A 23,917-nucleotide genomic window follows, 5' to 3' on the forward strand; every position below is an offset into this window, starting at 1 on the left:
GGTATATGGGTTTTGGGGTTGAATTTTATGATTAAATAAATAAATACTTAAAATTTTAAAATATTTTTAAAAAGAATTTTCAGATTTCAAAATAAAATGTTTTGAAAATAAAAAATTAGGAAAAAAATCAGAAAAAAATATAAAATTTCTATTCAAAAATTGATCATTCAAAAATAATAATTTTTATATAATTTATTTAAACAATTATTTATATTTTTATGTCTATAAAAGAAAGGTAGAAAGATCTTTTACCTCTTTAATGAAATTTTTTTTATATCAATTTTCTCTTTGTTTGTTTTTGGTGAAAAATGTATTTTATTTGGTTTTAGAGAATTGCCAATTATAATATCCGTATATCTTGCATAAAGAGAAGAGTGCGACATTTTTACGTGAATTCGAAAATCCGTGTTTAGTTATTCGAAAAAAGCACTTTGATTCGAAATCTTAATAAAATGATGATTCGAGTAAAATGTCAAGCATAGGAACTTGTGGAAAAAAAAACTGATGCAAAGTCGGAAGATATTTCCTTACCTTGTATTTTAATTTACCAAAGCCAAGCCGTAGAGAGATATTGTCTTTTTGCTTTGGGTCCCCTGAAGTCGGCAACTCCGTCTCGAAGCCGACATCCCTCTTCACGATTCCTTTCTTCCACCTTACGTTTCCTTCTCTGGCAACTCTGTCTTCTCCTGCTTTCCACTCCCCCACTTTCTACTCCTGAACCACAAACCATATTGGATCTGATCGGATCGAATTCGAATTGCCAACATGGAGAAGCAGGAGGAGGGCGTTTGCTCGGCGGAGTCTGTGGTCGATGGGAGCCTTGACGTTTGGAGTTGCAAGAACTCCGATTCCTCTTCCGCCGATCACCTCGTCGTTATGGTCCATGGGATCTTGGGAAGGTTACTGCTTGATTCTTTCTTGTACAGTAATCATAATTTCCTGATCTTGATCTTGATCTGTAATCTTAATTTCCCGATTTTGGTAATTCAGTACGGACGATTGGAAGTTTGGAGCTGAGCAATTCGTTAAAAGGCTACCTGACAAACTCTTTGTTCACTGTAAGAACACTACCAACTCTTCCTCTGCTGATTAGTGATGGTTCCTTTTCCAGATACATTATAGAGATAGAGATGGTTCCTTTAGCCTAATCTTTCAGCTACTATTGCTGGCAATTATCCAATGATCTTCTTGTTTAAGCAGGTAGTGAGAAAAATGCGTCTGCCCTTACTCTAGATGGTGTGGATGTAATGGGTGAGCGTCTTGCATCTGAGGTTAGCAAGCAAGCATCATTACATTCTCTTCCCTCTTTCCTTCACTCATTGTAGCCAACTCCCGAACCACAACCACGCTCTTTGTATGTGTCAGGTCCTTGAAATTGTTGAAACAAGGCCAAACATCCGCAAAATCTCCTTTGTTGCTCATTCTTTGGGAGGGCTTGCAGCTAGATATGCAATTGGGAAGCTTTACAAGCCACCTAATCCGCAAGACTCTTCAGGGGACAGTATTGAAGGGCCTTCCCAAGGCACAATATGTGGCTTAGAGGCTGTGAACTTCATCACTGTAGCTACACCCCATTTGGGTTCTATGGGTAATAGACAGGTAACTCTTCTTATGTTCATTTGTTTACAAGTTGTTTGAAATTGAAAATAAGCAAAAACTTCATTTCATAACTTTGATTCTGGTGAACGCCAAAAAGCAAACAATAAAAAAAATAAAAGACACTATCTTACCAAAGATGCTTTTAACCTTGCACTCTGTCATTTATACAAAATGTAACCGACAGCTGTTTTCTTTCTTTAACCATGGATATCTATTTGTGCGATTGAAATTGAATTACAATTTCACTTATGTCAGGATGTTATTCTTACGGGATTAAACATAATTTTGGTATTTGCTTCCAGGTTCCGTTTCTATTTGGGGTTTCTTCCTTCGAGAAAGTTGCAGGTCTCGTTATCCACTGGATATTTAAAAGAACGGGACGTCACCTTTTCTTGAAAGATGAAGAAGAGGGAAAACCGCCCTTGCTTCGACGCATGGTGGAAGATACCGGTGATTGTCATTTCATGTATGCAATGCACTCTATGCCCCCCCCCATTTGTCACAAGTTAACCATGACTGCAAGATCTTCTCACTAAAATATGTTTTTCCTCTATTGCAGGTCTGCACTGCGTGCCTTCAAAAGGCGGGTGGTTTATTCAAATGTGGGCCATGATCGTATCCTGTCTCTGTTACTTTTAGTAATATGCTATTTATCATGTGCCATTACATTTCTTTTCCTTTACTAGACCTGAATAGACATCGTTGGCTGGAGGACGGCTTCTATTAGACGTGACAGTGAATTGCCTAAGGTATATGACTTACTCCATATGGTTCAGGATTTTGATGCGATGGGTCTCTTATATGTGAATTATTTTCTTGGTTTACCAGTGGGAAGATTCTCTGGACGAGAAGTATCCTCATATTGTTTACGAAGAACTCTGCAAGTCATGTGACGGTGACGACGTACCAGAAGGCGAAAATCATTCGGACGACATTGAAGGTAAGCTTGCACTGGTACCTGTTTAGGTATTAATTGGTTCTGTTGCAGAGTTATTACTCACTGCTCCTCTATCTTATCTGTATTTCTGTTTTCTATGTTTTAGATCTCATTAGCTGGTAAAAGAAGTACAAACAATTCGTATGTGGGTCTGTCTACCCATGTGCAGTGCTTCTGTTTTCTTATTTTCATGTTTTAATAACGTGGTGCCTTTTCAAATTTGCAGAAGAAATGATCAAAGGACTCTCCACTGTCTCATGGGAAAAAGTTGATGTTAGCTTTCACAGTAGTAGGCAGAGATTCGCTGCTCATAGTGTTATACAGGTCTCTCACTCTCCTAAGATATACCATTTCCCTCCTAAGGGTTTTAAATGCATCTTCTCTTGATGTTTATCGTTCTGTTTTTGTAAGTTTGAACGTTACATTTCCAGATAAGATTAGTGTCCACATACCTTGTTGTATAAACATGAAATCTAATTGCATGTGTTATGCCGTTTGCAGGTTAAAAGCGAAACTATGCATATAGAAGGAGCAGATGTCATAGAGCATATCATTGATCATTTCCATCCCTAAATCAGTATAATTTTCATCACCCACGAGTCTGGGACACAACAACTAAGGACTGATTGACGTCAGTTATGACCAGTTCACATGATACATGATGTTAGCAACAAAGGAAATTTTGTTCATTTCAATTGTATCATGTATTCATGGATGTGATGCACTGAAAGTATAAAGTAGCGTGAACGAAAGTTTTGTGCCTATATATTCCTTCTCTTTTTAAGAATTCCAACCGAGTCACTTAATAATCAACCTCTGAACTCCGATCTTCAGTATTCCCCACTGGTTGTTTCCTTTGATTTGGAACTTAGAAAAGGCAAGGTAATTTTATCATTGTTGTAAGAATAGATGTTATCCTTTGATTTGGAACTTAGAAAAGGCAAGGTAATTTTATCATTGTTGTTAGAACAGATGTTAACATATCACACGTACATCTGGAAGCAGATGCACTGGTGGAGCATGACAGCGGAATGGCTTTGTTTTTCATTATCATATCGAATTCAATGTGTCTAGGGCCTCTTGGGCATTCTGTATCTGCAGCCAATACGCTGATAATGATCTGCAATATTCATTCATTCGTAAGTGTTCTACGTCAGATGTCAAGCAGAGAAAGAGAAGCTTAAGGATCTTTTTTCTTTCCTTGAACCAAAGCTTAATGATCAAAAAAATAATTGGAACTCTTGTGTTTATCAAGAGTTCACTTGGTTTGATGTTATGCAGCATGTATTTCAGCTTAGCCTAGAGGGTTCCCAAGTAGCTTACTTGTCTTTGTAGGACCAGTGGGTCGGTCTGCTGCCATCTATTTAATTAGCTGCTAAGATTTCCTTTTGTTCTATGGTGAAAAGTCAAAGCAACTAAGCAAGGTGCATCTGCATATGGTTGTCTGTCCTTTCAGATGACCACACAAGTCGGCCATCATTTTGTACGAAGGACTCATTAGTATCGTTTTGAAAGCTCTTATCCTCTTGAGGTCGTTTAAGGAAGAGTAGAGATAATTGCATTGAGAAGAACGAATGAATATAACAAACCATTTACAATCAACCAATCTACAAACTAATTCACTCCGTGAGGAATCTTTAATACAATCCTTAAGATAATTATTGTCTTGTTTGTGTGTTCGCTTGCCGATGATATATAATCCAAAGTTGCGGATGTCACCTACATCCATAAGCTTACTTAACTCCGAGTTGAGAATGTCCTAGCGATGGGTAAGGAGATAAAGGAGGCACAGAGAATAGTCCCATCCCTATACCGTCTACTGCGTCCCAAAACCCCATCCAACTTGATGGTGTTAACGGACAAGCCTCACCCTGAGCTTCCGTCTCTTCCCTTTTCACAGCTTTATGACTGATCAGGTTTCTCTCATGGTTTTCATCCTCTGTTTCTGGTCTCTTCCTCTTAGCTTTCAAAGCCACAGTCTTCTTGTTCTTGTTGTCTCCAGAGTCCTGGTGCTTGCCTGCTTCTAGTGGGAAGTTAAGAATGGCTTTGCTTCCTCTTAGTTTAAAAGCAGCCCTGTCGTAACCTCTTGCAGCCTCCACGGCCGTGTCAAAAGTACCTAACCAGACACGAACGCCTTTCTTGTTTGGGTCTCTGATCTCAGCCGCATACTTACCCCACGGCCTACGCCTCACGCCCCTGTAATGCCTATGATCATCCTCTTGAACCACCGGTGCAGTAGTAGGAACTGAAATGGTGGCAAGAGATGGCTTGCGTTGGCTAAGAGTGGAGGTGGTGCTCTGATGGATGCTAGAGACGAAAGTCTCTAAGGAAGGGAAATCGGTAAGGAGGTGTTGAGTGATGAGGTCCAAAGCTGATTGGTCTTGTGAAGATGCCATATATGAGAGACTTGGAGTCGTTGGTTTATGGTTTTGATTGTGTTGTGGAGTTTTGGATTTGAGATTTGGGGAGGTTATATAGAAGAAGGAAGTGAGACTGAGAAGTTTCGTAGTTAGCTTCTTCTTGGGTTGGAGAGAGGAAGGATCCTTTTCAATTTTATTGACTTGTTTAGTTTCACTGTTGCTTTGGAGTGTGGCAAGTGGACTATCTTTATTGTTTCTGTCCTTTGTTTTGTGAGGGACCATCAGCTAGTGTCTATCTACGAACTTGTTCATATCCGAGAGACATAAAAATGGTCTTTTTTTTTATAAAGTTCTTTTGTGTGTGTCTCAGTTCCTTTTCAAGAAATTCTATTTTAATATATTGATTTTTATTTATGTTAACTACATTAACTAAATTTCAATTTTAAAATTAATCTTCGTCAACTTTAGTTTGAAATAAACATCCGCCAATTACAAATTGTCAAAATAGAAAATCTACAATTTTTTCTATAAAATATTAATTTAAATTGCTAATTTCATAACTAAAAATAGATACTCATTATACGTAAAAATAATTAAATGTATGTAATTTAGTTTTATGCTATTTTTATGATAAATAAAAAATTAATATATTTCTTAAATATTAAAACCAAATCTGATCAAAATTAAAAAGAAATTACTATTAATTTTTTTGTCATCAACATAAACATACACTATCAACGCTGTGCTAACCAAATTGGTAACTATGTAGTTGATTGATTTCGAACACTGTATAAATTTATCTGTCTTTGTATATTGAGTTCGGGATGCATGTCTGATCTCAAACGTGTTAAAACTTTTTTTTGCTCGTTATATTTTTTTCTAATTAAGTTATAAATGCAGGCCATACATCTGGTTTTAAATCATTTTCACCAATTAACAACAATCTATCGCAAAAGTCAGGTAAACTGTCTAAAAGTTTTCACACACTCTACGTCCAGCTGAGGGCTTCAAATTCGGTGTGAAAAAGTGTAAATGCTGGTTCTTGTATTGCTTGCGCCATCAAACCTTCAAACCCTGCTAGTGTACTATACCATCTTTGTCTTGAGAAATTGTCTTTATCCTTCCAAAACTCATTTGTCTACTATTTTCTTAATCTAGGTGGTATACTTTGTATTTCCTCTTTCATAGTGTTTAGTGTTTGTGTTTTAGTTTGGACTATTTCCATTTGCACTTTGTTCCATAGTATGGCTTTTGTCTCTAGTAACCACAAAATATCTGGACGATCATTGTCAATACTGTTAAATACCTTGTTATTACATCATCGATGTGGTGTTATTCTCCAAAACAAATAATTCATATTAGCAAAGCCAACTGCATAAGAAACCTTTCTGGCTTTGTGAGATTCTTTAAGAGATTCCATATTTAAATAGTTGGGAGGCATTCAAAGAGGACATGGTTCATCGTTTTCTCATCTTCTCTATATCTTGCAGACTGTGTGTCACATTTCATCACTCATATTTTTAGATTACTCTTTACCGGTAATCTGTAAATAATAGGTGGGAAATCACCGGACTTCCTCTGCTATCTTTAAACATGTTTAATATTTTTTCTTTTCCTCCTTTTGAATATTTACAATCAGTGCTTTCATACCCAAAATAAACAAATATGATGATAAAAGATCTTCTTGTCTTAACTCCCTCTTTGATATAATATGTCTTTTTGGTTGTCTATTTATTAGTATTTTGTACTTAACCGATGATGATATATACTTCATCATCCATGATACCCATTTTGGAGAGAACCCAATTTTTAGTAACAACCCTTGTATAAATGGCTATTCTAACCTATAATTTGCTATACTCATATTCATTTTGATAGCCAAAATTATTTACTTACATCGTTCTAAGCCAATATAACATTTTTTGAGCTATAAGAATTTTATCCGAAATCAATCTTCCTGAAACAAAAATAGACTGAATCTCTAAAATCAATTGTGGGAGTCTTAAGTTTCAGCCACTAACATAATACCTTCGATATGAACGTATACCCCACACTTGGTCTCATTGTTTTTGGAATGATAAATATTTGTTAAATTTAGCATCTCATCAAAAGAACTCATCTGTAGGAACTCGTCTGTAAGAACTCGTCAACCATCTTAATGATATCGGCTTTGATAATAGTCTAGGACTGTTGATAAAACAACGCTGTCATACCATCTGGCCATAAGCTTTTTCATGAATACCGATTTTATTTCCTTTTCAGATGTCGTAGATGTGAGTGACATATTTTGAGCGGGTGTACTCATCTCAGGAACCTTTTCTTTTATTTGGTTTTGATAGGGGATTTACATAGTTTGAAAGATATTCAGACGACATTCTGGAAGCAATCCCGGATATTCCAAGTTATTTAAGTTTACAATCAAGAATCGAATTTTGAATTTTAAGCTCTTTACTCTTAAGAGGCAACAAACTATTACAACTACTCTTTGTGGACTAGCTAAGTTGGATTTGATTCCAAACATGTATTTATAGGGTAAGAGTTTGATATCAATTGACCCCTCTGTACTATCTGCACCAAAAAATTTAGCTCCTCAATTTTTTTTCTATACTAATTATTTGATCCCTCTGTGCTCCATCGGTGCTCCATCAACTGACCCTAATCAGGCCCATAACTGACGACCCGATCCCTCTGTGCTCCGGTTGGTCTTATTTACTCCAACGACGAACAACTTCAAAACAAACAAATATTATGTGTCGCAAAAGGGAGCCCCCTTTTTACAGATGCTACGGCTGCATGAAAACATTCTCAACACGTGGAACGGCCAAGCAAAGGGGACTCGCCAGCCTTCTACCCATCTCCCTTATTCATACATCATCATTGCTCACGCCCAATATATTACTATCTAATCTCCCTCTGCTGATTTATTCTATTTTTGTGTCGGAGAGATCATAACAAGAATCAATGGCGAATCAAACAAGAACCCATCAAGACATAATAGTCCGAGACAGTAGAATTACCCTAGACAGAGACCATCCGAAGACAGGGGCGCAGATGGTGAAGGTAGCGACTGGTGTCGCAGCCGGTGGATCCCTCCTAGTCCTCTCAGGCTTAACACTCGCCGGTACAGTGATAGCATTCGCTGTAGCCACTCCTCTGCTTATTATATTTAGCCCTGTCTTGGTCCCAGCGGTGATCACCGTGGTTCTCATCATCACTGGGTTCCTTGCCTCCGGTGGCTTTGGTATAGCCGCCATAACCGCCTTCTCTTGGCTCTACAGGTAATATATAATATATAGATGACGTAAACACACAAAACTGTGACCTACGTTTTCAAATCATACCTTTCTCTTCACGCTATTTATTAGGCCTGGGCAAAATAACCGGAACCGAAGAACCGATCCGGAACCGAACCGAAATACCCGAAACCGGAACCGGATTAATACCCTCAAATACCCGAACGGTTCCTATATTTTTATATCCGAAATAACCGAACCGGAACCGAACCGAGAACCGAACGGGTACCCGAATATATAAAAATATTAATTATATATACATATAACATCACTAAATATATATTTTTAATTTAAAATTCTATTAAAAGTATCTGAAAATAGTTGAGGATAACTAAATTATTATAAAGTATCCAAACTACCCGAAAGTATCTGAAACTATCCAGATAGTTTTATCCGAAATATCCAAAGTAATCCGAAATATCCAAAGTAATCCGAAATATCCAAATTTTTTTATCAAAATCATCCTAATTATTTGATATTTTACCCTAAATAACCGATATTTTATCCAAATTATCCGAACTACCCGAACTATCCGAACCCGAACCGGAACCAAATGAGAACCAAACTTTTTCCGGATATTTTCCGGTTCCTACATTTACTATCCGAACCGAACCGAACCCGAAACTATCCGAACCGAACCGAACCGAAAATAGGTCAAGTACTAAATGGATCCTCTAATCCCTATCCGAACTACCCAAAACCCGAAATACCCGAACCGAACCGAACCGATACCCGAAATGCCCAGGCCTACTATTTATATAAAGAGTTAAGAGAAATAATATGTATACGGTGAATGTTTCTAGGCACATGACGGGGTCAGGATCGGATCAGAAGATAGAGAGTGCCCGAATGAAGGTGGGAAGTAGAGGGTATGATACCAAGTATGGGCAGCACAACATTGGAGTCCATCAGCAACACCAACAAGCAGCTTCTTAAAATTAATGTCAGATAGAACTATTTCCACACAAATTGTCATCCATCGTTTGATCTCTTTTCTTCGTTTTCTCAATGCTTGTGTTGTAACGTAACGTGTAATAATAACATGTGTGTATGCTGTCAACATTGTCATCTTAGTATTTTTTTTCTTTTTCAAAACAAAATCTATCAAAGTAATGTTTTATCCTTGTTGGAATACTAGCAAGGGTCAGCAAATCGATAAGCCTTTTCGACCATTAAAAGATATTATTAATAGGGTTTTATACAGAAGCAAAACCTGAATGATCCGTACATCTATATTAAAGTTTTCTATCGAAAGAAAAGAAAAAGTTTTCTGTCGATCAGAGGAGATATTCTTGAGAAACAGACGAATTACATATTTCTGATATTCTCAATGTTTACAATTCTCTTTCTGCTGCATATATACATCGTTCTGTATCTTAATCTTCATAAATTGTGCTTGTTTCTTTATGTACACGTTACACTTGCAAGTCAGTTTAATTTCACCGACATAACTGATTTGTTGTCCTAACCTATTATTATTGGTCGATCCGTCTTTATAGATACTATAAAAGCAATACAGTAATCTTATTTAACTTTCACCATGTTTTCGTGATTATCCGGCTGTTACCAACCAGCATATTCTCTTGTGTAGGTTTCTCTTGTTGGATATAAGAAAATATTGAAGAAAAAAAAGAAACAGATGAAAGATTGATTCTCAAAGCGCCACAGCTCCTTCAAGTCACTGATGCTTTGTTTTCCAAGGGGGTGAAGGAGAAGTTGCCGGAGAATATGGACTCTTTATCTGTGCATCAAAAAACAGATTATTATACAAAAGGAACATCTGTTTCAACTGCAAATGCGAGTCACAGATTCAGTCATGCTAAGTCCAGCTTCTTAGGTTTACTATAAATCTAAAACACTTTGTAAGTTGCAGCTTATAAAGAATTATAAGATAATGGAGGTTAGTGTAATTCACCTGTTAAAGAAAGAGAACCAACTTCTCTCCGGACATATCTTGCCATTGCCTGTAAAACACAAGCGATGTCTCAAACAGTTTAGTACAAAAGGGCTAAACCTGTATGTATATGTTTGTGAGAGAGGAAGAGAGGGGAAACTCATGCCTTTGCTGCTTTTAATTCCGTTCCATCAGGTGTTGTTGTTCCATCATCAGAAAATATATTCCTACAATTCAATTCCATTTAAGGTTCTGTTATATAAAATTCACCTCGAGCTATTTTGCTGCCTAATCATTACCAAACTCAAAGCACGGCGTTATAGAAGCTTTACCTCCACAATTTGATTTGTAGATCATTTGGTTTAGCATCTGGAAGTAGGGCGGTATCATAGGCAACAACATTTCCAAAAAAGATTCTCTCCAATTCCTTCATCCATGTCAAGAGAAGCAAGTTAACCTGCATTTTCAAAGAAAGATTAAGACCATCTCATTTTTAAGGAATCTTTAGAAAATAAGATTCATCTTGGAAACTACAGTATAAGTCTAGGACGTACCCCGGCTTTAGATACCCTGACTTCAACATTATGATTGTAGATCTCATACACATATTGACCAAGATCAACACCTTCCTTTCCCTCTTGCTTCAAACGGCGTAAGACAAGCCACATATGAAGGACAAGCAACGAATATGTTATTTTGAATGTTTTCTCCAAGTTGAATACTGCAGCAGAGACAAAGCACAGAGAGTAAATACATAAAAAAAAAAAAGAAAAAAAACATAATCTTGTTGCTTTAGAAACCAAATAGTACCATCATAAATTGCAGGTGTGTCGACTTGAGCAATGATTCGCTTGTAGATAACGTTTGCCCCACGGATAGATGTGCTCTGTTTGCTATAGAACAAAAGCATCTTTAGTATAAAACGGCGAACCCCTTGGTAGTCTGGCTCATCAATTCTGAGAGGAGAATCTTTGGGAAGAGCCAGTGAACATGGCTTTGACCAAAACAACTTATCCAAGTTAACCTGCCAGACATAGATAAGTTTAATCAGAGACAAGACGCATAACATCCAGAATCAATCAGTAGAAGCTCGAATCTAAAACACCAGAAGATTTATCTATTGTAACCCCCCGCCCAACAATAAAAGGAATGAATCCACGAAACGTAAATCTTAACATATAATACAGATTCAACTCATGCTCAATTAACCTAGAAACAATCGGCACCAAATAGGAATTTCTATAAACATCTTACCGGAGATTTGCTGGGGAAATCATTCTGCGACGGAGCATCATCCGCCTGAGCTACAGTCGCGTAGGCACAGCGCGAGAAAAAGGGCGACGCATTTGAGGAGAAAGATCGGAGCTTTGAGATTTGAGTGACAGCTCGACCTAACCGGGGAAACATTTCCCTTGACTTGACTCGAGTGAGGGGATTGATGGAGTTTCTCTAAAACCCTCTCTCCCTCGCCGACTTTTTGTGTGGATCTACGTTTGCGACTATTCAGCCTTTTATTATTACTCACGCTAACTTACGCCTTCGTCAGCAAGACCATATTCAATTTTTTTTTTTTTTTTTTTCGGACTAAGTTCCGTTTATATTAAAAGATCAGTCATAACATTGTTATACAAAAATGGGGGACACGTATGGAACATACTCCATGCATTATCAGATGTTAAAAATTTTTTGGCTAAAAAATCTGCACATGAATTTGCAGACCTACTACGATACATAAACCTGATGTTATGGAAATGAGATTTCCAAGCCGAGATAGTCTTTAGATAATTCTCCAATCGTAGGTTAATGCTTGCAGTTTGTAAACATCTTGTGACTTGTATATTATCTCCTTCGAAGATCACTTTCTTGTATCCCAATGAGTAAGCTGCCTGAATAGCCCAAATTAATGCAGTACATTCACCTTCTTCTACTGTACTTCGACCTTCAAATCTGCCCATTCCACAGTCAAGAACTATACCAAATTTATTTCGAATAATCCATCCCATTCCTGATTCTTGACGACCATGATGGTGAGAAACATCATAATTGCATTTAACCCAGTCTGCCGGTGGCGGTTGCCAAGACTTAAGAGCCTGATCAGTAGTAGTAATGCTGGTACATCCTGTTGGTGTTGTAGGAATCTGATTAAATCGATGCCAATCTACTAGATCATCAGTTACCTTTGAGTGAAGGCCACCTGGGGTCCATACTTTAGAATTGAAGATTAGTTCATTCCTACATTTCCATAGTCGCCATAAGGTCCATATCGGTCTTGAACGCAGCAGAGGATCAAGTTGTCTATTCTGGGTAATACAGAGAAGGTCTCTGAACTTGTCTTCCATGGAAATGGATGGATCCAGAATCTTTGTACAAGGAAAACCAGAGAGACGCCAAACAGATTGAGCAAATGGGCAGTGAAAAAATAAATGTTCTGGTGTTTCATCAATATTACAACACCGAACACATGAAGGATCAACATTGATATGCCGCCGCCGAAGTGTAGATTTGATAGCCAAGGCGCCAGAAAAAAGACGCCACAGAAAAAGTTTTAGCTTTGGTTGTGTTTCAGTCTTCCATATTTGTTTCGCTATATCTAGGTGAGAAGCTAGCGGGGGAGAAACTTCTGGTAAATTTTCTGATGTTCCAATAATAGAATAATATCCTGACTTGACTGAATAGTTACCATCCTTCGTGTGGCTCCATATTTTTGTGTCCTCCGGTTGAAGTCCTGAAAGGAATTGTTGTTGAATCAAGTAATGGTCTTGTTGCACAATCAGGTCAGAAATAATTTCATTGTCCCACTGATTTGTTTCTGGATTGATCAAGGTATTGACCGTCAAGGTGGGGTTTGTATATGGAAGTAATATCGGAGCTCGGGGAGGATTCGTAGGTAGCCAGTTGTCAGAAAGTAATGTAGTCAGTCCATTCCCAATATTAGTTTGCATACCTTGGTTCAGTAATTCTCTTCCATACATTAGTGATTTCCATCCATACGAAGGCTGATATCCAAGCTTAGCATTCCAAATAGATGAACTAGGAAAATACCGGTGCTTAAAAATTCTATAAATAAGACTTTGTGGACGTCTTGAGATCTTCCAGAGTTGATTTGCCAAGAGAGCCTGGTTAAATAATCGTAGATCACGAAATCCTAACCCTCCATTAGATTTTGAAATTGCCAGCTTTTTCCAAGAAATGTAGGACATTTTGCGTTTTCCATTTTTGGTACCCCACCAAAAACCAGATAAGATACTATCAATTTCAGCACAAAGGCTAGCTGGTAATTGGAAAACGTTCATAGAAAACACAGGCATGGATTGAGCGACGGTTTTGATTAGAATCTCCTTCCCAGCTTGGTTTAGAAATCGTGTCTCCCAACCTGTGACCTTTTTGAGAACATTATCACGTATGTATTGTAACTCTTTACGTGTGTTACGGCTCAATCTTTCTGGTAGTCCTAAATACTTGCCACCTCCGCCAATGGTATTAATTTTCAAAATATTCGTAATAGCTTCGCGCGTATGAGGAAAAACCTTGTCTCCAAAGGTAATAGTAGATTTGTCTAGGTTGACTAGTTGACCGGAGGCATCTTCATACTCCTTGAAGACTTTATAGAGGTGTTGAGTACTTTGGATATCAGCTTTGATGAAAAATAGTGAATCATCAGCAAAAAGTAGATGAGACAAAGGTGGTCCTCCAATACTTAATCGTAACGGTGTGATCTCCCGGTTCTGGACCGATAAGGTAATCATCTAAGAGAGGACATCTGCGCAGATAATAAATAGGTACGGGGACAAGGGATCGCCTTGTCGAATTCCGCGAGTAGGGTATATTGTTCCATACGGACTACCATTAACCTTAACAGAGAAAGAGACCGTTGTTACGCAAGTCATAACCAATGTGATCCATTTTTCTGAGAAACCTTTCTTCCTAAGAACTTCCTCTAGGAAGCCCCATTCAATACGATCATATGCTTTACTGATGTCCGTTTTAACAGCTATGTAGTTCTTTGCGCAACGATCCCGGCTCTTCAATGAGTGAAAGGCTTCGTTAGCGAGGAGTATGTTGTCGAAGATATGACGACCCGGTATATACGCTGCTTGATTCTCCGTTACTATGCTTGGAAGTATGGATTTGAGCCTTCTAACCAGAATTTTTGAAATAACCTTATAAATCACATTACACAATGCAATTGGTCGGAAATCTTTCATAGTTGAAGGAGGGTTCACTTTAGGTATAAGACACAAGTTAGTGTGGTTAAAACCGTCCGGAAACTCTCCTGAATCGAAAAAATGTTGCACTACTCGCACTATAGAAGAGCCTACAATCTCCCAATATTCTTGATAAAAACTAGCAGTGAAACCGTCTGGACCAGGAGCACGGGTACCTCCAATGGCGAAGAGACTTTCCTTGACTTCCTCAGCTGTGATATCCTTGATCAAATTGTCATTCATCTCAGGCGTAATGACTGAATGTATAGAAGGTAATGTATTTTCCATTCGTAATGGTCCAGAGGTAGAGAACATATCAGTAAAGTAAGTAATGGCTTCTTGAGAGATTTCCAAATTACCCTCTAAGTCTTCTCCTTGTTGATTTTTAATTGTAGTTATGTTGTTTCGAGCTCGTCGATTCTTGGTGGTAGCATGATAAAAGCGTGTATTACGATCTCCTTTTGTATTCCATTGCAATCTGCTTTTCTGGTACCAAAACTCCTCCTCTTGCCTATAAGCGTCCACCAAATCTAGTTGTCAACTTTTTAGATGATCTGAAGATACATTAGGATCAAGATGGCCCACGTCTATTTCCTCTGTAAGCTCGCGGATACGCTTGGCTGCATTTGTTGAATTTAGTCTCTTCCAGTCAGAGATATACTGTCGACAACGTCGAATACGATTGGTGAAAGATGAATTGAGATCATCTCCATAGCCGAGCCAACTTTCTGCAATGATAGGTCTTAATTCCTCATTCTCAAGTAGTCTCTGATCAAAGGTGAAGCATTTGCGACCATGATCTGAATGTTTACGTATTTGTATCACAGCAGGTCTGTGATCAGATTCAATCATCTCCAAATAAGTGATCTTAGATTCTGGAAACAGAGCATGCCATTCATCATTAGCTAAACCACGATCCAACCAACATTGTATAAGGTTGTCTTTCCTTTTATTGCTCCAAGTCATGTTATTACCGATGAAAGGGAGATCTCTCATATGACAGTGCGATAACATGTTATTAAAATCTACAAAACTCCATGGTTGTCTCAGAACTCCACCAATTTTCTCATCTGGTGATCTGATTTCATTGAAATCACCTAACATTAACCATGGGCCAACTCGACTCGTGGCTATTCTTTCAATCTTTTCCCAGAGAATGTGTCTGAGACTGCGAATTGGATTGCCATAAACACAAGACAAATAGAAAGAGGTTGCTATATTATTTATCTTACAATCAATCAATCTTCCATCTACTGTGTAGAACGTAACATCAACATTTTTGTTCCAGAATAAAGCTATACCCCCCCCAATACCAACAGGTGATACACACTTTACATAATCAAAGCCTAACTGAGCACCAACATCTCGGATTACATCATCAGGATTTTTCGTTTCAACGAGAAAGAGTATGTCCGGGGAATAAGATTTCTTAATCCCTTTTAGGCGTCGAACTACCAGGGACCCCTTCAGCCCTCGGCAGTTCCAAAACGCTGTATTCATTCTTTCTCCGGTGGATTCTGGCCCACCGTGCCTTCTCGATGTTGGTGACCGGATAAAGGATCCGGGTTTGAAGAGCTTGCTGCAAACATATCTGGTTGAGAGACCCAGCTCCCCGCTTCTCTGTAATCTGCTTGTATTCGCTCCCTCCTAGCTGTGTGTTCTTCATAATCTTCAACGTAGAAAGCCTGGCGAGCAGTGTTACATGAAACTCGCGTTGCAGTAGCAGAGGAAGGTTCCTCTGTTTTCCTTTTTTTTGATGCAGATGCTGAACTGGTGTCATGATTGTGTTGCGTCTCTTGCGCATGTGGAAACGTCGGTTCGTCGTGATCCTTCTCGGGAAACCCTGGAGGAGGAGGATCATCATCATCTGCATCGTCATCATCATCTTCAGGACCATGATGCGGGTTGTTATCTTCCTCTGTTGGACACTCTGAAGCGCTGTGGGTCATTAGTCCACACTGGTTACAGAAACCTCGTAGCTTTTCATATCGAAACCGGAGAGTAACAGTTTGACTACCAAACTGAAATTGACGTTGAAAACGCAGAGGAGTTGCAGTAGAAACGAGTATCCTGATCCGCACATAATCAAGGTTAGATGAGCCCTCATTATTGAAATCAGTTTCAATGAATCGAAACATAACACGACCAATGTGAGAGACCATTCTCCCAGAAAGATATTGACATGGGATACCACGAACTTGAACCCAAAATGCAATGTCTTGGAGATCATCCTCCATGTGTTCTGGACTCCAGCGTTGAATAACACACATCCATTCATTAAAAGACCATGGACCTCGCCTTAGGACAGAGAGCATCGAATCTTCAGTTTGGAATATGAATTGAACCCTGTGGTGTTCAATTAAGCGCCCCACGACTTCATCACTAACACCCCAAAGTCTTGGGAATGCAGTCATAAGAGCACGAAGATTCTGACGACGGAGATTAACTTGTTTTGCAACCAAAGAGAATTGATTTTCAGCAGACGCTTCTTCGATGAGATCCAAAGGGAGGTGAACGATACCATCATTAACGCCAAAAGAAATCTCTTGCATTTTCTTGTGAATTTTGTCTGTCATGATCAATAGGAAGATTGAGAATTTTCCTTTGAAACTCTGGTCACAAAGCGTAAACAGAGACATGAGACAGACGTTATATAGACACGTTTTGACGGTTATAAAGGTTTCCATAACCGTTGAACGGTTATTCATGTCTGGAATAACCGTCGGAACTCGACGACATATACCCTCCGGCGAGGGAAAAAACATCAGAAAGGTGAAAAGGTATGAGATGAAGAATCGCCTTTTGTATCGCCTTTCTAGAGAGAGGGAGAGAATTGTTTTTCTAAATGCTTATTCAAATTTTTTTTTGAGGCCTCCAAATTTAAACGACCATATTCAATTTCTGTACATCAAACCCATTGGAATAGTTTGAATTAATAATGTCTGATTTTAAATACTCCAATTTTTATTTAAATATTCAAAACAATGAGACTCTCATTCGTGCAATGCGTATAAATTTGTTATTTTTTTCTTTCTAATAAATATTTAAAATTATTTGAGAAATATTATGTTATAATTGACATTCTTAGTTTTATTATATTTAAATTTTGTTGTTGTTTATCTTAAATTTATGAATAAAAGTGAAATCTTTAAAGATTTTATATCTAATTTAAAGATTTATGCACAAATATCTTTCACGTAGAGCAGTTCCTCGTGACCATGGTGATGTAAATCAGTTTAGAATGCTACATACATTGTTTAAGTTTCTTTTTGCTTAATCGTGTTTATATATATTGGTTGTAACAAACTTTGGAAAATTAATCTATCAATTCATTTAATTCATTATGGTATCAAAGCAAAGACCTTCTCTTCCATGGTGATTTTGAGTTCTTGATCATCATGAGTCTTTCTCGTTCTCAGATTCTTCTTCAGTTTGTTCTTGATCTAATCGTTTTCGAGTTGAAGATCGTTACTTCCGTTTACTTCCTATTGATTCTTCTTTCCGCGTTCTGAATCGTGATTCATCCTACTTCGTCTTCAATTCGTCCCTCATTTCTTCGAATCGAGCTCTCCTTGTTCGTCATTCATAGTCTTTTCTGTCGCTATGAGCTCTAATCAAGCTCTGATGTCTCAGTTCTTGGATCAGTACGAGAATCCGTACTTTCTCCATAGCTCCGATCATGCCAGTCTCGTCTTGGTCTTCGATCGTCTCTTATCTGGTGTGGAGTTCCATTCTTGGCGTCGATCGGTGCGTATGGCTCTCAATTTTCGTAACAAATTTGGATTCTTCAACGGTAAGATTCCTAAACCTCCGGATAATCATAGGGATTTTGGTTCTTGGTCTAGATGTAACGACATGGTAGCTACCTGGTTAATGAACTTTGTATCGAAGAAAATAGGTCAGAGTCTCTTGTTCATGTCAACTGCTGAATCGATCTGGAAGAACATATCATCTCGTTTTAAACAGGATGATGCTCTGTGTGTATATGAGATCGAACAGCAATTGAGTCGCTTGCAACAAGGTTCCATGGATATTAGCACCTATTATACGCATGTGGTTACATGTGGGAAGAGTACAAGAATTATGTTAAGTTGCCAGTATGTACTTGTGGACAATGTGAATGTAATGCAGCAGCGCTATGGGAGAGTCTTCAGCAGAGAAGTCGTGTTACCAAGTTCTTGATGGGACTGAGTGAAGCGTTTGAGCCTACTCGTCCTCACATCTTAATGCTCAAACCGATTCCTTCCATTGAAGATGTTTTCAATCTTGTGATACAAGATGAGAGGCAAAAGTCAATCCAACCGTCTTCTACTCCTGCTAATTTAGTTTTCCAGAGCTCGGGTCCTACTGAGTCTCTATCTGCTGATGCCTCTCAGACTGATCACTTTGCACTTGCTGCTACTCACTCAAATGCTAGCTTTCGTCCAAAACCCAGGCCTCTATGTACGTACTGTGGTCAGCTTGGTCACGTTGTTGCTAAATGCTTCCGTCTCCATGGCTATCCGCCTGGTCACTGGAACAACAAATCTTCTGCTCCATCAGCTGGTTTTGCACCTAGAGGACAGCACAATTATCAACAACCTCGACCACAAGCTCAGAACAACTATTATCCACAACAAAAACAATACAATAAGCCTAATGTTGCTGCGAATGTTCTAGCTGAGCCGATAGTAGAAGCTTCTGGTCAGATGGATAGAGGACAACTTCAGTCTCTTCTTCAATAGTTACAAGCTTTTGTAACACCATCTGTGAATGCAGTGACTACTCAACAATCTACAGTCAGTGAAAATGGATACATGGATGCTCAATCACTCGCTGGTAATGTCTCTTCTCCACCTATTTCACCTTCAAACCTTACCATTTCTTTTCCATCTACTAGCCTTCGATTTGATAACAATATCCTCACTTTCAAACATCAATGCCTTTCATATCTTTCCAAAGCAATGCCCAATGGTGCTTGGATAATTGATAGTGGAGTTACAATGCATGTATGCTCAGATCTGTCACTGTTTACTCAGACTTCCTCTGTCACTGGAGTCACAGTCTCTCTCCCTAATGGCATTAGGGAATCAATATCACATATTGGAACTGTTAAAATTTCATCATCTCTTATTTCTGAATAATATTTTGCATGTTCCATCGTTTAGGTTCAATCTTATTAGTGTTTGTACTCTATTGCGTGATAATCATCTATCTGCTCACTTCTATCCTGATCATTGTTTCATACATGAGTCTACTCAGGGCTCGATGTTTGGTAGAAGAATTTTGTTGCACAATCTATATGTTCTTGAACCTGCTACTTCTGTGGAATTTTGTGGATCCTTGCAAGTCGATGGGAATCTTTGGCACCAGCGCCTTGGACATCCATTAACTTCCAAGTTATAGCATCTTACTAGTATTTTACCTATTACTGCATCTAGTTTGCATAAGTATGATATGTGTTCTGTTTGTCCATTAGCTAAACAAAAGAGGTTACCATTTGTCTCTAATAATCACATGTCGAAATCTGCTTTTGATTTGGTTCACATAGATGTTTAGGGACCCTTTTCTGTTGAGTGTGTAGAAAGATACAAATATTTTCTTACATTGGTCGATGATTGTACACGGGTTACTTGGGTTTATATAATGAAGAATAAATCAGATGTTTTGACAGTCTTTCCATTTTTTTTAAAACATGTTCAAACTCAATACAAATCTGTAGTTAAGGCAATTCGAAGTGACAATGCACAAGAACTTGCTTTTACTAAATTGTTTCAAGATAATGGCATTTTTCATCAATTTTCATGTGCTTACACTCCCCAACAAAACTCTGTGGTAGAAAGAAAGCATCAACACATCCTTAATGTTGCTAGAGCTTTGTTATTTCAATCTAACATACCGATAGTATATTGGAGTGATTGCATTTGCACTACTATTTTTCTTATCAATAGAACACCTTCACTACTGTTAGACAATAAATCTTTATATGAAATCTTGCTTAAGAAAGCTCCTGATTACTCGTTTCTTAAGTCTTTTGGTTGCCTTTGCTATGTGTCAACACTGCTTAAAGATAGGAATGAATTTTCTGCTAGAGCTGACAGATGTGTCTTTTTGAGATATCCGAGTGGTTATAAAGGGTATAAAGATGTACATCTAGATTCAAACAACATCACTATTACGCGTAACATTGTCTTCCATAAGGATATATTTCCCTTTCTTGATACATCATTCTCTGTTTCACCTTCCATAGATTTCTTTGATGCTACTATCTTGCCTGCACCTATTCCTGTTGCTCTTGATCCTATAGTTCCAACACCTATAGTCCCTAATGTCACAAATAAACCTCGAGAGACTGTTCCAGTGACTACGGGGCAAGGCCGTTTACTCGGTGACAGACCTAAGCGTCATACACGAGATCATGGTTACTTATCTCAGTACCATTGTGCTCTTGCTCGCAGCAACCTTGATCTTACCCCTTCCAATTCATCTTATACTCCTGTTTCATATCCTCTTTCATCTGTTTTAGCCTATGATAAACTCCAATCTCTCTATAAATCCTATGTTCTTTCGTATTTCCTTGAGACAGAGCCAACATCTTTTAAGCATGCCATGTTATCTCCTAATTTCCGCAAGGCCACCATTGAAGAGTTATAGGCTATGGAGGCAAATAAGACATGGACAGTTGAGTCTTTACCTCCTGGTAAAAATGTGGTGGGTTGTAAATTGGTTTTATACCACTAAAATACAACGCTGATGGCACTGTGGAGCTTTAAGAAGCTCGTTTAGTGGCTAAAGGCTTCACACAGCAAGAGGGAGTTGATTTCACGGATACCTTCTCTCCGGTTTCAAAGCTTGCTAGTGTTAAGCTTCTTCTTGGTCTTGCAGCTATACAAGGATGAAGCATGTCTCAAATGGACGTGTCCAATGCATTTCTGCATAGTGAACTTGATGAGGAAACTTTATGAGGATTCCTCAGGGTTATGTACCCGCTTCAGGCTATCTTCCTTTGAACCCTTTTTGTCGTCTTCATAAATTCCTCTATGGGTTTAAGCAAGCATTGCGTCAATGGTACCAGTGTCTGTCTGCTGTCTTCTTATCTGCTGGTTACATTCAATTTCCGGCGGATGATACACTTTTTGTCAAGCAGAATGGCTCAGTCTTTACTGCAGCTCATGTATATGTTGACGACATAATGATCGTTGGCAACAATGATGATGAAGTGGCTGGCTCTTCTCAAGCAAACACTCCATTTTCATTTCAAGATTAAAGACAGGTCCATTGCTGTTCTTCCTCAGGTTGGATATAGCTCGTTCTTCTCAAGGAATTTCCATCTCTCAATGGAAATATGCTTTGAGTCTTCTCTCTGATGCTGGTCATCTTGCTTGTAAGCCAAGTTCAGTGCCTATGGATCCTTTGGTTAATTGAGTAAGGACACATGCACCAAGCTTACAAATCCAACTAGCTATCGTGCTTTGATTGGTCGTCTTCTCTACTTGACGATCACCCGACCTGATATCACCTTTGCAGTACATTGACTTAGTCAATTCATGGCTGCTCCGACTGATGTACATCTTGATTCTGCTCACAAGATTCTTCGTTACATCAAAGGCAATCCAGGTCATGGACTTTTTTACTCTGCTTCTTTTCAGATTTGTCTCAATGCGTTTGCAGACGCCAATTGGGCAACATGTCTTGATAGTCGACGTTCCCTCACTGGTTACTGTGTATACATTGGGAACTCCCTGATTACATGGAAATCAAAGAAGCAAGATGTTGTTAGCAGGAGCAGTACCGAAGCTGAGTATCGAAGCATGGCACATGCTACATGTGAACTACTATGGCTTCAGCAGCTTCTCACTAGCTTGAATATCAAGGTTTCCTCCAATGCTAAGCTCTTCTGTAATAATAAATCTGCTATGCACATTGCGACCAATCCGGTCTTCCATGAGTGAACGAAGCACGTCGAGATAGTCTGCCATACCGTGCGTGATCAAGTCAAGAAAGGTTTCATTACCTGGATGTATGTCTCTAGTGCGAATCAGCATGCAGATATTATGACGAAGCCTCTACATTATGGACCGTTTCATTCCATACTCAAACGTATGTCCATCTCAAGTCTCTTCCTTCCACCTGATGCTCCAGTTTCAGAGACTTGACCGGGGTGTATTGTGTATATACATGTTTACTATAGATAGATAACCAGCATGGTTAAGTTTCCTTTTGCTTAACCGTGTTTATATATATTGGTTGTAACAAACTTTGGTAAATTAATCTATCAATTCATTTCATTCATTAGGATGTTATATATGGTGAGCCAGAGGGAATAGGAAGAGTTGTATTTATTCAAGTGTTAATTAATGGTTTTGATGGATGAATGTAGAGGACGATTGTCGTTACAAGGAGCTTCTCAACCTTAGTCTTTTTTGGCAATAATAGGGTAGAGGAAGATCAGAAGATGAAAAATAGATCGTCATGAATGTAGAAGGGAATGTGAATCTATTTTTATGGGCTTTGACTGGAACGAAAAAACAGTGTATTCAATCTATTTCCAGTTGGCAAAAAGAAACCTCTCTATTGGTTGATCTTGTAATCACATTTAACACTCTCTCCATTAAGGATATTACCCTTTGTATCCCTTAATTATTAACTGAGGACTAATTAATCCGCGCCTTGCGCAGAATAATATTATTAATTTTGTTATTTATTAAGATAAAAAGACATTAGTTTGTTTAATCTGGATATCAGTTTGGTTTTAAGTTCGTTATTTTCGCTTTTAGTCTACTGAAATATAAACACTATTCTAAATCAATATTTATTTTATTTATTCGGTTAAAACACTTGAGGTTTTTGGTTTTTTCGATGATAACCAAAAATTATTATTATTTGTTTGGTTACATGTTATATGTATTTTAGACAGTTCTAATGTCAAACAAATGGTTTCATATTAGAATTTTCAAATGAATTAAAAATCAAATCAAATCTTAATAATAATTGAAGAAAAAGAAAAGAAAATTATTATGACAAATCATTTCATTACAATTTGGTCGATGGTGAAAAAATACATTAAAAAAGAATATCCCAACTTCCAAGAAAATTAGATCCTCACTTGTAATGAATATTTATTTATATAGGTGCTCATGTCAATGTGCATAAGTATGTAGGGCTGAGAAAATTATCCGCAAATTTTTATTCGATTTGTTATCCTTTTCGATTCGAAAAGAAAAATCCAGATATTTGTAGTTCTACGTAGCAAAGCAAATACTAATATTCAATATCCGTAAAAAATGAAGAAAATCACAAATACTAATACTTTTAAAAACGGATATCCGATTCGATCCGTGATATGCATATATATACATATATTTAATGAATTAAATATATAAGTTATATAAATATTATATTTTATATAAGTCTTACAATATTTTTATTTACTAAATTTATTAAATTAATTATTAGTATTCAAAAAAGTAAATAATTTTTATCTATTTTTGTAATAAAATTTTATTATTTTATATTATTTAGATTTTTAATTTATTTTTGACGGATTGAATCGGATACGAGTTAAAAATCTAAAATTTTCTGGATATTCGGGACATCGAATATTTTGATGGCTACGAAACAAATCGAATCGAATGATTGATTATTCGAAC

The 23,917-nt window shown here is 37.8% G+C and overlaps 6 protein-coding genes across 7 annotated transcripts; 3 read left to right on the plus strand and 3 right to left on the minus strand.

Annotated features, from left to right (window-relative positions):
- Window positions 1-485: 485 nt before the first annotated feature.
- LOC106375663 (putative lipase ROG1) lies at window positions 486-3,323 on the plus strand. 2 transcript variants are annotated; one of them, XM_013815631.3, is made up of 10 exons: window positions 486-899; window positions 991-1,058; window positions 1,201-1,271; window positions 1,366-1,599; window positions 1,902-2,065; window positions 2,159-2,214; window positions 2,296-2,348; window positions 2,428-2,539; window positions 2,763-2,860; window positions 3,038-3,323. In XM_013815631.3, exons 1-10 carry the CDS (start codon window positions 766-768, stop codon window positions 3,107-3,109), a joined length of 1,062 nt encoding a protein of 353 aa, XP_013671085.1. In that variant the 5' UTR covers window positions 486-765; the 3' UTR covers window positions 3,110-3,323. The 2 variants fall into 2 exon arrangements, with proteins under 2 accessions (XP_013671085.1, XP_013671086.1); XM_013815632.3 differs by lacking the exon at window positions 3,038-3,323 and having other exon boundaries at window positions 494-899; window positions 2,643-2,797.
- Window positions 3,324-4,077: 754 nt separating this feature from the next.
- Window positions 4,078-5,088, minus strand: LOC106404606 (ethylene-responsive transcription factor ERF105-like). The gene has a single exon (XM_048768622.1). The coding sequence runs from the start codon at window positions 4,930-4,932 to the stop codon at window positions 4,270-4,272; it is 663 nt and encodes a 220-aa protein (XP_048624579.1). The 5' UTR covers window positions 4,933-5,088; the 3' UTR covers window positions 4,078-4,269.
- Window positions 5,089-7,559: 2,471 nt separating this feature from the next.
- On the plus strand, window positions 7,560-9,280 carry LOC106375666 (oleosin 14.9 kDa). The gene is made up of 2 exons (XM_013815634.3): window positions 7,560-8,174; window positions 8,993-9,280. The coding sequence occupies exons 1-2, from the start codon at window positions 7,858-7,860 to the stop codon at window positions 9,123-9,125; spliced, it is 450 nt and encodes a 149-aa protein (XP_013671088.2). The 5' UTR covers window positions 7,560-7,857; the 3' UTR covers window positions 9,126-9,280.
- A 414-nt stretch (window positions 9,281-9,694) lies between these two features.
- On the minus strand, window positions 9,695-11,600 carry LOC106375667 (ubiquinol-cytochrome-c reductase complex assembly factor 1). The gene is made up of 7 exons (XM_013815635.3): window positions 11,338-11,600; window positions 10,894-11,107; window positions 10,638-10,804; window positions 10,416-10,540; window positions 10,250-10,310; window positions 10,105-10,153; window positions 9,695-9,930 (listed from the first exon to the last, which is right to left on the minus strand). The coding sequence occupies exons 1-7, from the start codon at window positions 11,488-11,490 to the stop codon at window positions 9,863-9,865; spliced, it is 837 nt and encodes a 278-aa protein (XP_013671089.1). The 5' UTR covers window positions 11,491-11,600; the 3' UTR covers window positions 9,695-9,862.
- A 4,157-nt stretch (window positions 11,601-15,757) lies between these two features.
- On the minus strand, window positions 15,758-17,250 carry LOC106372978. The gene has a single exon (XM_013813224.3). The coding sequence runs from the start codon at window positions 17,051-17,053 to the stop codon at window positions 15,785-15,787; it is 1,269 nt and encodes a 422-aa protein (XP_013668678.3). The 5' UTR covers window positions 17,054-17,250; the 3' UTR covers window positions 15,758-15,784.
- Window positions 17,251-21,814: 4,564 nt separating this feature from the next.
- On the plus strand, window positions 21,815-22,219 carry LOC106372979 (uncharacterized mitochondrial protein AtMg00810-like). The gene has a single exon (XM_013813225.1). It carries the CDS (start codon window positions 21,815-21,817, stop codon window positions 22,217-22,219), a length of 405 nt encoding a protein of 134 aa, XP_013668679.1.
- The last annotated feature ends 1,698 nt before the right edge of the window (window positions 22,220-23,917 follow it).

Source organism: Brassica napus, chromosome C9 (assembly GCF_020379485.1).
Source record: "Brassica napus cultivar Da-Ae chromosome C9, Da-Ae, whole genome shotgun sequence".
In the NCBI taxonomy this organism is placed as follows: domain Eukaryota; kingdom Viridiplantae; phylum Streptophyta; class Magnoliopsida; order Brassicales; family Brassicaceae; genus Brassica; species Brassica napus.